General features: G+C 51.6%; 1 protein-coding gene across 9 annotated transcripts in view; it reads left to right on the forward strand.

Moving 5' to 3' along the window:
- AGAP1 (ArfGAP with GTPase domain, ankyrin repeat and PH domain 1) overlaps window positions 1-16,944 on the forward strand; it is a 530,989-nt gene that overhangs the window by 390,090 nt on the left and 123,955 nt on the right. For 8 of the 9 annotated variants that reach the window (XM_045794054.2, XM_045794055.2, XM_087864639.1 and 5 more), the window contains one exon: window positions 12,713-12,874. The exons of the other annotated variant lie outside the window; for it this stretch is intronic. In XM_045794054.2, coding sequence (XP_045650010.2) covers window positions 12,713-12,874 — 162 coding nt within the window. The remainder of the gene's footprint in view (window positions 1-12,712; window positions 12,875-16,944) is intronic. 9 annotated transcript variants of the gene reach the window in all.

The raw sequence follows: 16,944 nt of genomic DNA on the forward strand, positions 1-16,944 counted from the left end.
TCAGAGTTCCCGCATGGGCCGAGGGGCTCAGGGAGCAAGGGAGTCCCAGTCAGTAACCTCAAGCCCACTGACTGGAGCTATTGTTAGGGCCCAGGTGTGGCGGAAGGGAATGAAATTTCGGAGGCTGGCGGGGACTCTCTTTCAAGTGGCGGGGCCTTCTGTTTGAGGCACCTGATACCACGGAGCTCTCTCGCTCCCCTGATGGGGCCTGCCGCCCACCAGCAATAAACGCTTGGGAAGCTCAAGGGTCCCTTTTCATAAGCAAGCTGCCTGTCCCACGGCTTAGGAGAGAGTAGTGAAATAACACAGAACAAGAAGTTTTTCAAGTATTATTTTTAATGACAAGACATTGTTTTTCTGACTTTGCAAATCAGCATTTGATTTCATTCAAAATGAAAATAACCACCATTGACTTGAAACATAACAAAATGTTACATGGGATGCCTGAGAGAAATTGAGATCTTTTTAAAAAGATATAATTTATCATCTTCGTGTGGTAATAATTTATTCTGCAAAGTGCTCAAAACTGTGAGGATATTTAATACAGATCTTTCAGCTGGCATTTAAGTAATATTTAAAGTCTCCGGGTCTTAAACGTACAATTGTAGATACACTGGATTTTTGTTCCGTCTGGCATTGAAAAAAGAAAAAAAAAAAACAACCTTGTGTTTATGTTCTTTGTGCTGCTAGTTAAGTCTTGGAACCTTCTTGTTTTCAAGGACCTTTTTACTGAGCACCTACTTTTGCCGGTTGGTGCCTTCTGGCTACCAGGCACACGCAAAGAAGTTAAAACACGAGAGGGACATTACCACGTACAAGAAACACACACAAATGAAATCAGCACTGGGAAGGAAGGCGGTGCTAGGAGCCCTGTGTTGAGAGGGAGCGGGAAGCGGGGCCGGGAGGTCACAGTGAAGGTTGTCTGGTGCTCGCGCTCCCACCGCTGAGGAACCCTCGAGCGGCCTGTCAACAGCACTGTGGTCTGTCTAGCTATGGTCATGGCATATCTCAAAGTCAATCTCCCAGGATCCTTTCTAATAGTTACCAGACTTCCCCCTATGTCTCTAATGTTTTGGTATCAGTCGTGTGTGGTTTTCTGTGTCGAGAGCCCTCAGTTTCGACTTACTGGATGATTATTGTTTTAGAAAACCTGACTGCCCTTTGTGGCCATGTGTGCGTGGTTTTCAGGATCTGCGCTCCGCCCTCTGTGCCTCATGTCTGTCCGCAGCATGCACCATCCTTCCTCCATGCTGTGAATGCATGTGTGTTCTGTGTGTGTCTGGTGGTCACATTTTTGCACTAGAATGTAAGCCATTTAGGGCAGGAGCTGTGTTCTGTGTACTTGTGTTGTTCCAGCTCCAGAAGAGAGCTGGATGCTGGTGAGCGGTTCTGCCTGTCCATCTGTCTGGCAGCTGGCCTACCACCACACTGAGCACACGGCCGAAGCAGTGTGTGGCTCTGTGTCCTTGTGGATGGCGTGGGGTGTGAGAGGAAGGGAGGGGTCAGGACGGCCCAGGGCCACTGGCCTGAGCGGCAGGAGGGTGCGGTCACTGTTGACCAAGATGGAGAAGGAGCATGTTGGGGCATGGCAGGCCAAGAGCAGGTGTTCAGGACGGCTGTTCTGCCCAGTTTACATGGGAAGAAATTGAGGCTAATGGACATGAATTCTCCCAAGTGTCCAGGCTAGGATTTTGAACTCTGCAGCTGTGCTGGCTCTTCTTCACGGACCACGTCGTGGTTTTCTCCCTGCCCTCGATATGCTTCCATCTTATGCCATGTGATGTAGGCCATTCCGAGGACCACGGGCTGCTTCGTGGAGGTGGGCAGAGCGGGAGCTGAAATACAAATTGGCCAGCGGACAGAATGCAGGCTTCAGGGACTTGGTGGTTTGGATGGCCTTGCACACTGCTGGTGAGACAGGCACAGAGCTTCCAGAAGTGGCTTGGCAGCGTGTATTCAGAGCCCCACAAAGACTTATTTTCTTGTCCCCACACCTTGAAAACTGCCCTAATGCCATAATTCCAAATACTAAAAATATATGCAGAAGTGTTGGTTTTGGTCAAAATTTTGAAATCCATCCTAAGCAGGAGAGAAATAATTAAAGTGAGAGACATATTCTGTTCTTTGTTTGTTTGTTTTAAACCGGTAACTGACCCTGGAGCAGTGGGATATGTCACAACCAAATTACCCCTTTTTTCAGTGTGGATGTCTGTGTGTCAGGTTTTCTTAAAGCTGAGGACACCAGCACTCTTCTTCTTCAAACCACATGATGTCAGCAGGTTGAGAACAGGGATGTGCCGTGAAGAAGCAGCCTTATTTTGGTGTGTTTCCGTACCTTGAACACCGTGCTCTGAGTGACTGTGTTCAGGACCCTAGACAGAGCCCCGTGGCCCCGCCTACCTAAAAAGCGAGATTTTTCCGGCCTCAGACAGGATGCTTTCTTGTGCAGCAGTTGGTAATTCGACTCCATGTGACTTTTAATAGAAACAGCTAAATGAAAGGGATAAAGAAAGGGGGGTAATCAGAAGGGGGAGTGAAGCATGGGAGACTATGGACTCTGGGAAACAAACTGAGGGCCCCAGAGGGGAGGGGGGTGGGGGAATGGGATAGGCTGGTGATGGGTAGTAAGGAGGGCACGTATTGCATGGTGCACTGGGTGTTATACGCCAACTAATGAATCATCGAACCTTGCATCAGAAACCAGGGATGTACTGTATGGTGACTAACATAATGTAATAAAAAAACATTAAAAAAAAAAAGAAACAGCTAAATTCCTAAAGATGGGAAATTTACATTATCGAAGAAGGGAGCGTGCATTTAATTAACTTCTCTAATTGAGTTTTCCTCTAGACATGCTCAGTCCTTCCCCAGCCTGCACAGCCAGTGGAGCCTCCCACATGAACTGGATCTCTTTGTCAGTTACTAGTCATAAGCACCGAACTTGAGAAATGGTGGCTGATTATGTAAAAAGAGAGAAGGCCAGAAAAGGCAGACATCTCTTGAAATGATTTCATTTCCACCTAACGGCCCTGCTCCGAGCGCCTTTACATTTTTCAGAGTATGCTGGATTAATTCCGCTAAAAATCAACTAGAGAACAATTTGATTTTTGACCCTCAAGTGTGAAATCCTGACTTGCATTCCCTAATATGTTCCTTCCCAGCATGTTCCACATTGACTTCCTCAGGCTGTCGGCCTCACTCGACCACAACATGTTCTGCATTTCATCCCCTGAGATCAGATCATGGTATTCAGTGCAGGCTGGCCATCCGGCCTGAGAAAGCTAGAGAGACTTGAGGGAAGCAAGGCCATTCGTATGCTGTGCTCTGCGGGAAGAGGGGGAGACTGGGACAGCTGCCTCAGAGAAGGACGCAACATTCCGGGGTCTGCCATTCACCTGCAGTGTAGATCCAGGTCCTGGCAGGTGGCTGGAGGCCCAGACCATCAGTCATATTGATCCCTCACCCCCACTCAGGTTTGGGGCCCAAGTCCAGTGAATGGCAACTTTGGCTGAACTTTGTCCCCAGGCCCCTTTCTGACCCTCACTCTGATACCGTCCCTGCATCTTGCTGGACTATGACGTTGTCTCGGTCTTCCTTATTTGATTGCTTTGTAGCACTTGACACAATGACCATCCCCCCATTTTTCTTTCTCTTTTTTTTAACAGTTTCATTGAGATAAAACTCACACAGCAATACGCTTCACTCACTCAAAGCGTATAATTTAGGAGTTTTAGCAGATTCACAGACATGTGCAGCCATCACCACAGTCCTTTCTAGAATGTTTCCATCACTTCAAAAAAAAAAAAAAAAACACCTCCTGCACCCTGATTAGTGATCAGCATTTGTGCTTCTATTTCTAAGGCTATCACAGACACATGTTTCAGTAGGTAAGGGCTTCACGTAAAGAAGCTCAATTCCAGTACTTCAGCTTTATTTACAGAGACATCTTGGTGCGACTGAACGCGGCCCAGGTAGGAGATGGTTCTCCCCCACATTTTCTGTCCATTCTGGCCCCTCCTATTGTATTCCTTTCCTCCCCACTTTGTAACTCAGTCTAACACTGTGGTGTCTCTTCCTTCCCCCAACACCTGTCATCTTCCTCGAACCCCCATCGTGTCCCTGCTGCCCCTTCTTCTGACACCGTGTACCTCTGTGTGAGCGCCGCAAGCGGCAAAGGGAACCGGACAATATACCAGTCTCTGAAACATCTTCAGAGATTGGGATTCAAGTAAACCTCCTCCTGTTGAAAGCTCCCGTCAAAAGGACTGTGAGAAGGGGCGAGGTTTTGAACTTCACTTCACACTCACCTTTTAACAGAGGCCGGGATGTTGTGATTTCCTTGGATGGCAGAGGTGGCCTGTTCTTTATTTACCAGCCCGCACATGTCTCTGAGCTTCAGAAAGAACAGAGCCCTTCTTAAAGATCCAAATGAGCTTTATATGTTGGCCTTGTCTCGAAGGAAATGTGTTTTAATTCACTGGCTCCTACGTGACCTCATCTTGGGTTTTTAGAAGGTCTTAGCCCTCAACTGATGCCCCCTGCCCCCAGCCCAGCACCGACAAATAGCCCTGTCTTTGATCATTTTGTATTCTTTTAATACAAAAAAAAAAAAAGGCTTTTTAGGAATATATGCTACCTCATACTGCCAAATGAGTAAGTTAGGGCGGGTGTGAAAGCGGGAGATAGGGAGGGCTGGTATGCACACACCTGTCCTCCTCCTTTTTCCTGCTCCCTTTGTTTTACATAGATGCATACTTCCTACGAACGTGCATTTGAAGGTTTTCATATCTGTCTTCAACACGTCGGAACTTAACAGACATTAGCGGCTCCTCTGGTCATGTGGGCAGCTTCCCGCACCAAGTTCTTGATGTCCCCTCTCTCCAAAGCCCACTAAGGAAGAGTGGTGGGAGGTGCTCCCTCCAGAGTCTGGGAAGGGCCTGACCTCTGACCTTAGGGGAGGCCGGGGATGTGTGCTGGGACAGCGGGCCCAGCAGCTGCAGTAAGAGCAGTAGCCGTTGCTGGCATATGGTTGGGGGGGTGCACCGCCCCCTTCCAGCGCCGGGCCAAAGGATGCCTCCCCCGGCAGAGCACCTCCAGGCGCTTGCGAGCAGCAGGGCCTTGAGAGCCCCATGCATAGAGCCCCACGTATTTGAATATCAGCCAGGATATCAAAAACCTATCTACACACCTGGCAGTGACGGCTATCACCGAGGCAAGCTCCCTGCAGCAGTTCGTCAGAAATGGCCCAGCTAATGATCGGCTGGGCAGATAATCGGAGGAGAGTTAATTGTAAGGTTCGATATGGCATCTTGTCAGCAGAGATAAGTTGTCACGTTTTCCACTTGAGCTGAAACTAAATGATTGTAAAATAAGTTATGAGTGTCCTTGGGCCTGTCTGCCGGAATGATAGCTAAGAATACATTCCTGGCCATCCGTCTCAAGCAGGCTGCTTGATATTTATGCGAACGGAATGTTATTTTATTCCCCTCTGGTCATGCTTGTCAGCTCTCCGAGTGAAAAGTGAGGCGCGTCTCTGACTCATACTTCACGTACCGGAGCCTGGAGAGACTGCAGATTGTTATCATTATTGCTCATATTATATATTTTTTGGGGTGTGCGTTGAACATTGATGCCCGATTGGGAAGAACTAATGGCTGACACTGAGCGCGCGGGATGGCAGCAGACCGGCCCATCCCCGCTCGGCGCCCGCGTCCGGGGGACTCCGAGTCCCTCCGTCAAAGCCGGTTTGGATGTGGAGTAATGAGGTGCTTGCTTTTTTAATTTGGCATGCCTTTCTTCTCTTGGCGTCCACCCTCCCGTACTTGGCCCTGTCGCGGTCGGCGGCTGTCCCGGCGCCCCGTAATTGATACAAAATAAAATGCATTATTTGTATTCAGTCAGGAGGCGCGGATCGCGTTCCGGGGGCTGCGGCTGCAGCTCATTTACAGCGTCGGAGGCTGGGCTTTCCGGGCCTCTTCACTTTGAGGGATACCTTGTCAGGCGAGAGGAGTCGTCGGAAATGGAAAAGCACAGCATGGAAGCCTAGTACGTTTTGATTGCTCATATTTTAAACCAGAGCAATTTAAACAACTCCTCTAAGAAGGGAGTTCTCAAGATCTGGAAGCCAGGGGCATTAATACAGCAGCTGAGGACCCAGCTACTCGAAACGTAGCTTTCTCCGCACGGCCCACCCCCAGCCTCCAGATCAGTCCGGCCCGCCCGAGTCCCGTCTCCCGCCACGGCCCTCCTGGCCCCCCCTCCCCGCCCACCTCCTTGACCTCTGTCACCATCACCTTCTCTGTGCCACGGCTGTGGCTCCCTTGAGCGGTGGGTGCCCTGCGCTGCAGCGGGCCCTTCCCACGGCCAGGCCTCCTGGTCCCAGCACACGCAGCCTCCTCGCCCGGCCGTGAACTCCGGAGCTCTCCCTCTCCCATGGACCCCAGCCCGGTGCCTCTGGTTTTCTCGAATACTTGTGTCCCCGTTCCACACCCTCCCCCACGGCCCCCCCACCATAGACACCCAGCCTCTAGGTGGCCACGGTGTTGCTACCTGTGGAAGTAAATTCCTAGGGCCAGGGCCAGAGCGTATGGAGGCATGGACACGGGCGGGGAGAAGACCAGAGAGACGGGGCTCCGTGTTCACCTGCAGGGCGACCTGGAAAGTCACCGCCCCAGCTCGTCACCTCTAAACCCGGGCAAGGATAGTTCTCGGTGGGTCCTGGGCCTCGTGCACCACAGATCCGGCAGCGGGTAGGAAGTGAGTCGTGGATTCCAACGTGCTTTGTGCCCATCGGTTACTTTATTCATCTTCCTCCTTGTCTGAAATAGAATTTATGGGGCTTACAAATGCTGATCCTGCTTTTCTGTTTTCATTATGACAACCCTGTGTCACCTTAAAAGCTCGTCTCCATCCCTCCCTCCAGAGGCCAGGTTAGGGCTCGTGTGTTCCGTTCCCCCCCACCCCACCCCAGAGCCTTCTCCTGACTCCGTGGTACTTTGTCTCCCTGTCACGCTCACACTTCCATTCTCTGAGTCCTGATGGCCCAACCAGTGGTCCCAAGTCACATTTTTGTTTCTCAAGGGGGGGTCCATAGGGCCGGCCACATGGCCAGCTCGATGCAGGAAGGGGGGCATGCAGACGGTGCCTTACCTTACTGCCATCTGCATGTGGGGGGGCGCTTGTGTGAACACATAGTTACATCGTGTAGCTGACGTGCTCACTCTAACATGAGCCCCTCCCTTCCTTCTCTATTCAAGTAGCGTGGCCCCAGAAAAACAGTCTTTCATGAAGGCATTGAGCAAGGAATTAGATTGGCGTTCCTTCACTCACAGAAATCGGCTCCGTGGGGCAGGGATTTTGACCTTTTTGCGGTGATGAATCCCAGGTGCCTCGCCAGAGCTGGCTCGTGGGGCGGTCCGCGCTCACGCGGCGTATGTGGCGTATTTAAGGCTTCTTCAAGGGAAATACTCTCAGCGTAAATAGACTCGTTCACGGAGTTAGATGCTCACCTTAAAGCAGGTCCCGGGCGGCTGGAAACTTGCACGCTGGTGCTTTTACGGCGACGTCCCCGAGTGCTTCTCTCTCACAGTGGAAAACAGTGCCATCCACCTGTGTGAGCACCTCTCGAAGGGAGTGCAACTCTTCATAAAACTTAATGCCACAAATATGCACACAACTCCCATTTTCATCCCAGATGTGTTCCGGGCTGTGTCCTGGTGAAGAGGCTGAAGCAAGTCCCTGCCTCCATAAGGGACGGACTTGCCAGGAAGGCGTTCGTCCACAGGGAGCCAAACGCCTGGGTGATGGGGCGTCACACGTGGGGAGCACCACCTGCCACGCAAGGCAGTGGGACTGGATGCCAGGCAGCCGTGGGCAGTGGCCAGAGTGGGGGAAGCCTCTTGGGGGCCTCTCATTTGTCTTCTAAGACCCACACCTCCCAAGTTTCCCTGTGATCTGACAAGCGTCAAGCTCACTGTGGCTTCCCCACAGAGGAGGGCGCTGTGAGCTGTGTGGGGTGCTGCCAAGACCCTCGCAGTCCCACCGGGGCTTGTCCACTGATGGGGCTGTGGCAGTGCTGGCGGCCACAGCGAGGGCATGGCAGCAGCTGGTGGGGCGAGCTTGACTGGAGCGGGGTCAGCCGTGACCAGACACAAGCAGCAAAGAGGGGAGAGGCTCAGGGCTCTGCTTTAAAGAGGATCAGAAATCAGGTGGTGGCTGGGCAAGGGCATGGGGTCACAGAGGGTTTTGTTAGAAACGGGAGACAGTACAATAATACAGCACGTTTGATGCAGGCTGGAGAGGGTATGAAAGGCTGGGGACAGAGTCGTTCTGGGGGCAAAAAGGGGTCGGAATCCAGCTCCCAGGGCGAGGAGGCCACGGGTCCGTGGGGACCAGGGACAGGAAGGAGGATGCTCTCTTCTGATTGCTGCTTTTTGGGGGGTTTTTTTGTCTTCAGCAAAATGAAAAATGATGTCTTTGTGGGGGGACGGAATGACGCATGGGGCATTTGAGGAGAACAGAGGAGGTGTGGGATACAGCCTCTTGGAGAGTGGGGAGCGTCTTTACTCCGGAAATGTAGTGGATGGAAGGGCAGGCCAGAGGTCCGGGCCCGGTGGGCATGAGGCTGTGTTCCGCCAGCAGGGCCTGAGTGCAGGTGCCAGGCAGGTCGGGGGTGGACGTTGGCAGTCAAGTTGGACTAATGGTCAAGATATGTAGAGGGAGAAGCGTGTCCCCAGGTTAACCCTCAGAGTGTCAGAGTGTGGGTCCTGGTGTAAGTGAGCTGGCTCCCCGGAGCAGGCCTGGGTCAGGACCGTGAGGGTTGGAGGGAAGGAGGGAGCTTAGTGAGGCGGAGGCAGAGGCCCGAGAGGCCAAGACACTGAAGTGAGCACCGAGGAGGAGCTGGATGTCATCACTCCTGAGTGAGGACAGGGTGAGCTGCTGCTGAAACAGTGAGCAAAGAAGGGGCAGACGCCAGGGGTCAGTGGGTGTGAGCAAGCTTGCAGGAGGGGGTGGGCCTGGAGGGGGAGTGGTCTGCAAGCAGCACCAGGGGCAGGGAGGACAGCTGCCCCCACCTGTGTGCTTCCTGGGGGTGGGACGCCAGTGCTGTCACCTGGGAGGTGTGTCCCCCCCACCCCGGGGGGGAGAGCCAGGTCATAGCAGGTGAAGCGAGTGTTCCCAGAGGCTTGCTCTCATGAGGGAGTTTGCACAGACAGACCAGGAGGGGACTGAGCAGGTGACGAGGACGGAGCAACTCAGATCCCGCAGGTCTCTCCATGTTGCCGTTTTAGAGCAGTCGATTTTGGGGAGCTGTCCTGTGTGTCGTGCGCTATTTTTCAGTGTCTCTGGCTTCTACCTGCTCGATGCCTGTACACCTCCAGCTGTCTCAGTCTGATAACCAGAAATGTCTGGGGACGTTACCAGCTGCCCCTGGGCAGGGGTTGCCAGCTGAGAACCAGTGTCTTAGTGGGACTCGGCAGCCACAGGTGGGTGGATGCGCTGGTGTGGAAGGGTGCCCATGCACAAGAAGGCTGGGGAGGCTGTTCATGGTCCCTTGGGGAAAGGTGGGTGTCATTGGCTCAAGGATGCCACGCATCTACTTGGTTCAAGTGAGTCAGAGATTTCTCTCTGAATTACAGGTATTCCAAGATACCCAGAAAAGCTGGGAATGAAATCACCGAGTCCCTGTTAATGACTTTAGGAACAGTTTTCTGCATCTGGAATGGAGGGAGATCCCTAGACACAGACACACATCATCTTATTCCCCAGGAAGGTGAATTATGACTAGTATTGCAGTGAGTTTAAGGTCATTCCCAGGTTGGGTTGTGAATTAGGTTGTTAGAGAAAGGCTGAGGTGTATATAGAGAAGGAAAGTGATTCGACTAAACAGGGTAGTTCAATAAGGAGAGAAAACACGAAGTGGATTTCCCTGTATTGTGTAAACATTATCAAATACACCTGTCCGTGTGGCCGTCACGTAGCCCTTCAGCAAAGAACTTGACGAGAGTGTTGGGCAGTTTCCTCGTAGGCGAGTCCGAGCATCTGTGAGCGGGACGCGCGGACAACGTGGTACGTCCGGCGCTTGTTGCGAGGTCACTGCACGACCCGCGGGAGCAGCTGTGCGTCGCTGCGTCTGCAAGTTGGAGGCTCTGTTTTGACTCCTCCCAGTGTAACGTCTTCTCTGGTGACTCGGGTGCCCAAGGTGTGTGTTCAGGATGAATAGCCAAAGCAGTCGTGAAGCATCGACAGCGTGCGGGGCGTGCCCTCTCGTGTGAGGCGCCAGGGTGCCTTGGCCATTGCATTCGAGGCCACATGCAGTTACAGGACAGACCGACAGAAAGAGTCCTGGAAGGGAATAGGGGCACATACGCAGAGCCACCCCACGTGGATGGCAGCTGGGACATGACTCCATGTAACCCAAGTGTCTATTCGTAGCATCTTGCAAAGAAATATTGCTGCATGCCTTAAAAAAGAGGTACTGGGTGATGGGAGGGACCTGGGGTTGTTCTGTGGTAATGGCACGGCCACTCCGCGCTCAGCCTCGTACCGGGGTAGTGGGCCTCTGCAGCTGCCCGGGGGAGTAGGCATCCCGGTTAGAGCCAGAGGACTGACAGACATCCTAGTGCGGAGATGAGAAATGCGCGTGTGGGAGAGAACATTACAGCAGTGGGGCGACTAAGGATGAGGACGCATGGTTGGGAATGAAAATGGTGCGTTGAATTGAGTGGATGCCCAAGGGACAGAATGAAAGAGCAAAAGGCCAGCCCTGCCGTCGCAGAGGCCGGTCGTCCTTGCCTATTCTCCTCGTCCGCCTCCGTGGTGAGGCTTTGGCTCCTCAAGGGTAGGGCTGGGGGACGGTCATTGTGACAGCTGTTCTCCCATCACCTGTCACCGTGCCTGACACAGGGTAGGTCCCAAATAGTCAGAGAGGATGGGTCAGAGAGGGAATGAAGGCTTGCAACCTGGGCAGAAAATATCTGACGGGAACAAAACATAATCCCTTCTAAAGTATGAGCGTTGAGTAACGCTGTGAAACGGTGCTTTGGGACCAGCTAACGCTCTCGGATCCGAAGATCCCTTAGCAACACCAGGCGGCCTCGGAACCCTCAGAAATGGTGTGCCCCTGTTCACACGCACAGTGACGTGCAGCCTTCTCTCTGGGATATTTGCAGTTTTCATCGGCTATCCAGTCGGATAGTATTTTTAAAATATGTATGAGAAACGCTACTTTTAGAAAATTAGTATTGTTAAAAAAAAAAAATTCTGAGAAAAGAAGGTTGAATCCTGGAAAAACAGACACGTCGGCTGCTCGGTCCAGACCCGGGGTCAGGGACCAGAGCAAGGGCAAGCTGTGGAGAGGCAGGGCCAAAAAGAAATGGTGACTTTGTGAATAAAGATTCCTCTTAGATCCCCAGCCATCTCCAGCCTTTGTCTCCCCCCCGGGACAGCCACAGAAGTAGCCGAGAGGGGACTCAGGCCTGCTTGCTGTGTCTGGGGTAAAGTTACCCAGAGAGGTTTCCCAGATGCCTGACCCGGGGGAGGGTACAAGTCTAGTCGGTCTCGGGAGGGAAGGTCCCTGAGTCACCCAACTGTCACTCTTTCTGAGATTCCTTAAAAGGGCTACGCATGTTTCCGTGGACCCGTTGACCGGTCTCTGGGGTCCGGTGCCATCCGGTGACACCAGCTTACCCTGCAGGCACTCTGGGGGGGCCGGGCCTCCATGCAGTCCCGCTCCCTCTTCTGACACTTGACTACCTTCTGCTGCGTCTGGACTGTGGCCACTCGGAGGGATTCTTTATCTGTTTTTCTCAGTGATGGATCCCTAGCACCTAGAGAAACGGCCCATAGTAGGCGCTCAAAAAACACTCATTGCACGAATGGAGTGCCTTGCAGAGCGCTCGGTGTCGTTCGAGTTTACAGAGGGGCTGAGTCGTGAAATACGGAATTCTTCAGGCCCTGCGGGCATTCGGATGGTGCCTCTCTTCACGTTTTGGGAGGACTTTCTCATTCTGGTTGAAGTCCATGTTCATTCCCTGCTCTTTTAAGCACGACTCTGGTGTTCTCTTGGATAAAGAGAAAGATGGACGTACTAAATTGAGTTTCACTCACAGTGAATTCGCACATGTGTGCACCGGCCTTAAAATTTTATAAATAGCTTCGGTGAATCAGTAATTGGCATGTCTGCTATGGAGAGAGACATGGCGTGCCGTTTTTCACGGACAGTAAACCGATGCCATGGTCATATGTGATGTTGAGGGTGGAAGGGTGCACGCACGGACGCAGAGCCGCCCCCAGGACGCCTGCTTCATGTGCATTCACAGACATCTTGATTTCTCTCCTAATGTATCAGGGTAATCGTGGGAAGAGAAAAGTAAACTAGTAAAAAGCATGGACTCCTCACTTTGCTTTTCCAGAACACCAATCATGTGAAGTGGAGAACTTTAAATTCCCCACAGCCTACAGATGATCCAGAAATAAAGTCCTTTTTTTGTGGTTTTTGTGGTTTTTTTTAATGGCAGGTGTTACATTAGAGCAAATGGCCCCGTGAACTTTTAATACTGGATGCTCTGGGGTCTCCAGTCCAGTGATCTCAGCTTAATACGGTCCCTGTGGGGCCTGGTAGGATATTGGAGGAGCATTGCTTTCGTTTTTCTGCAGAGTCTACTTTGTAAGTGTTAACTTTTGCGTTCTTTTGCCTTTTCCGGTCCCATGGCAGACACGGGGCTGGGCGACTCCGTGTGCTCCAGCCCAAGTATCTCCAGCACCACCAGCCCCAAGCTCGACCCGCCCCCCTCCCCTCACGCCAACAGAAAGAAGCACCGAAGAAAGAAAAGTACCAGCAACTTCAAAGCCGACGGGCTCTCTGGCACCGCGGAAGGTAAGGTTTCCCGGGAGTTCAGGGTCAGGGTCCGCGTTCCTGCAAAGTGATTTTTATTCTCCAAACTGGGGAAGTCCCACACCCTTAGGCCCACACACGCACAGCAGTCAGGTCCCCGCGTGTACTTCCTGTGTGCGAGGTGGCACCAGCGGGGGCCCTTGGAGCCGCCTCTTCGCTGACCGATTCTCGAGATCATTCCAGCAGCTCAGCGCTCTCACCTTCTGGCAGTTGTCGTCTAGTAGAAGGTAAATCTGGTTTCCCTGTCACCCACCCGGTCAGGTGGTGGGTCTCGCCCTCCCTCCGCACCCTGGGTCCACAGCGTCCACTCCCGCTGGGAGGTGCGCCATATTGTTTCATTCTAATAAAGACGGTTGCCTCTCCTACCCTAGGAGTCTTCTCTGGTATCAGCTGGTCTTAATTCTTACAAGACAGCTGCCCCGATCCTGGCTTTCAGCAACACATTGTGACAAACGCTCCTCTGTGAGCGTCCACCCGCTCTTTTTGTCTTGTGGGTTCTATTGATGTTCCAGTTGTCACGGCTTGTCACGGTCTGTCTTGGTGCTCCTTTGCCTTGTTGAGCCCTTAGTTTTTATTCTCAGTAATGGCCAGACGGGAGCTTTCTGAAGTCGCTCCTTTGGGTGGTTTTACATTTTTTTGTTTCACAAAGTGGAGATGTGGGTGCACACACCCCCCCATTATGAGACGTGAAATTAATGCAGTTGTAATAAACAAGCTCAAGAAATACGTCAGAGGAAAATAAAAATTTGGTAGCATTGTTGTTTAACATGAATTGTTAGTTGTGACACCATCAACGGTAAGAGTCTGTCTTCCACACACATTCCACACGCGCCAGAAATTCTCTAACTTATGCCCTTTTTCTTTCTCTGTTTCTGCCATGCTTTTTCTGAATCCTCTCCTTGGTTGTTCAGAACTACAGTTTGCAGTGTTGGAGAAAGTGGCTTCTTCCCTCCTAGTATCGAGCCATGAGCCTGTGAGCCCACAGTGCGTGCATTAGCAAGGAAGGGACACAGTTGATGGCATGTGCAGGGAGCTTGTTTTTACGTGATTCTGTGACTTGAGTGGCGGCATGTTTCACGCATCTCGGAGGTTCAGAGTGTCCGGTGGCTTGCCGGGGCTCTCGCGGTGGCCGCGCAGGGAAGAGTCTGAGAGCCTTTCTTTACATCTCTTACCGTGTTGCCTCCCATAGGCTCCCTGCTAACAAGTTTAGCTAATAAAAACCGATTTTCTCCCATTATGATAAATAGGGATGATTCTATTATATCAGTGGTGAAAAATGACGATATGGATCAGAACAGCCACCTAGACATGTCTGACCGTCCCAGTGGGGAGGAATCAGCCTCAGAGGCCGTGCGTTGCTGAGACTCTCCAGCACCCCTTCAGCAAAGCGCGCAGCCACAGCCGTGCACCGGCGGCCACGCCCCACCCGAACGGGAGGCTGGGGTTAAAAGCAGGAAGAAGCCTGGCGCCTCACTGGGGTGGGTGACGTGCCACACGTACCCCAGGGGAGAGCGAGATTGGCTGTAGGGAAAGGCCTCCTGTCCGTGTCACAGGTAAACATCTTACTGGCTATGTCGTGTTTCTAGCTGACAACTTTTTTCAGAAGCACCCCTTGGTGCTCAGACTCACCTGCCGGACTCACCTGCTGGACTCACAGGTCCACCCGTGAGTACATTACACCTATATTACACTTTCTAATTACATGCTACCCACCTACTGACAGAGCGAAGACTGTAAGTTACAGCCTTCAAGTCAATCAGTGGTTGCGTGTTTAATTGGACTGTGGCTGCGAGCCAGTGTCCCAGTCAGCCAGCGGTGAATTGAAGGAGGTTCGAGAGGCGTCCATGAGCTTGTCGGACACCTGAGAAGCTCCCAGCCCGTTTCCCGAGTTACTGGGATTGTGTCCTGTGCACTGAGCAATAGCTTATAATAAGGCTAAGACAGATCCCCAACTCAAAAACCACCTTGGACCCTCTCATTAGAAGTCCTTACTGCTGCCGTGATGACACAGACAGAAAGACAGACTCCCAGGCACCATAGAGACACCCAAATTAGAAATCACCGCAGTACCTCAAGCATGGATGATGAGTAATGGTTGACGTGTGTCCAGAAATTCAACACCAGTGATCAGAAGGGAAGCTGCCCCTCGCTTCCTAGTTAACAGATTACTGTGTCTGTAATACCAATGGCCATGACATCTTTCCAGTGGGAAAGAAGGCAATAGATTTTCTATAAAAAGAAAATGTATAATTTTTCCCTAGCAAAGGTTACTTACATACAAAACAGTAAATGAGTCATTTTTGTGAGACGCGCTGTATTTCATTATTTCTAAGGTACACATTTTTTTCACATTTTAACATCTCTGAAGTCATAAGACATCCTACAATTGAGGTCATTTTCGATTCGGTGACACACAATATTTTGTAATAGTCTTAACGGCTATTACCTCCTTTAAGTAAACCGCGTAAACCGTCTAAATTAAACATCTCTTCTTGAAATTAAAGCTAGTTGGATATGTTTTATTTTCAGAGGATATTGTTTAATTTTAATTATAAGAAAATATTTCTGTTTATCTTTCCTGCAAGGCACTCTGACTGGTTGCTTCCACTGTATTCTGTGTTGACTGACCTCATGCTGAAAAGTTGGAATTGGAGATATAAAAAGTTCTCTAGAAGATGTTTGAAAAGTAGTGGAGTTATATGGGTTTTGACATAACCCATTGGAACAAATGACTAGATTCAAACCTCTTCAGAGTATAAGAAAAATAAAATTCCATTGACAGTTGGCTACTTCAGTCAGGGTCCTGGGGGAAACATGGCACTCCCAAGGTCATCGAGGGGAGTTCACCATGGGACCGTCTTGGAGGTGTGGGAAGAGCTCTGGGGTGGTGCAGAACCCCAGGAGTGTAATGGGCAACAGAGGGGCCAGTTATCAGGACCCAGAGAGAGAGCTGTTTGGGCAAGGCCTCGGTCAGGAGCTGTGGCCTTCAACAGAGGGACCTATCTAGGCTGTGGTGACCCAGAAGGGGAGGGATCCAGGGGGACCACCCTCACTTCATTCCCCTCCCTGCCTCTGATCTCCTGCCTGCCCCCCTCTTTGACTAAACCTAAGCACAAGCCAGGGGGCACCAGCCACACGGTCTGCCTCCCAAGGCAGAGATGCACAGAAGCAAGGTGGTCGCCCATGCCTCTGACGGTGCCTCTGAGACATCCCTGGGGAAGTCTGTGCCACGGGCCCTGACACACGTGCAGTAGACCAGAAGCCTCTCGAGAGGGCAGAAGTGCGTGCCTTCACTGTTGTCCCCCAGGGGCCTGGCCGGAGCCCAGCTGGGGGGTGGTCAGAGCTTCCCGAATGCACCTCTTTGCCATTCCCCAGCCAAGCCCGCCACACGGGAGCCCGCCACACAGTTGTCTAGACGCTCTGCCAAGCGTGGATTCTGGTGCCAGATGATTCTGACCTTGGTGGCATGCTTGTCCAGAAAGTACGAGCTGCAAGTGTAATATTCTCAGTATCTGTGCTGCTCACAAGCCAGAAACACTCTGCCCACGCGGGGGCTCTGGGTGCACCTGACGGAAATAAGGGCATCCCATCCAGCCAGTTTCCCGCGGTACCAGCATTCGTGGGTAGTTGTCCTTGTTCTCTTGCACTGAAGACTGGTGTTTAAACTCAACACCTGATGGCAGCAGATGCTATAACCTAGCTTAGGTTGAACAGTCATTTGATTATATGTATGACTTAAAATGAATGGAGTGACTCTGGTAAATTATAGAAGCAGAAACTGTGATCTTTATAAGTAGAAACATAGCAATTCCTTGCCTTTATAGATATTTTGAGTTCTAACGTCGTAACTTGATTAGGTGTGTATGTATATGTGTGAGCACTGGAGAAGATGTCTGGGTGATCAAGCCAGTCACTGGGCTTATCCAGAACTGTTAGTATCATTTAAAGAGTCAAAAATCTGGGGGCTCAGTTGGTTAAGCAGCCGACTCTTGATTTCAGCTCAGGTCATGATCTCAGGGTCCTGGGATCGAACCCCGAGTTGGGCTCCGTGC

The sequence above is a fragment of the Ursus americanus genome, chromosome 1, assembly GCF_024610735.1.
Source record: "Ursus americanus isolate L20-20 chromosome 1, mUrsAme1.1.p, whole genome shotgun sequence".
NCBI lineage: Eukaryota > Metazoa > Chordata > Mammalia > Carnivora > Ursidae > Ursus > Ursus americanus.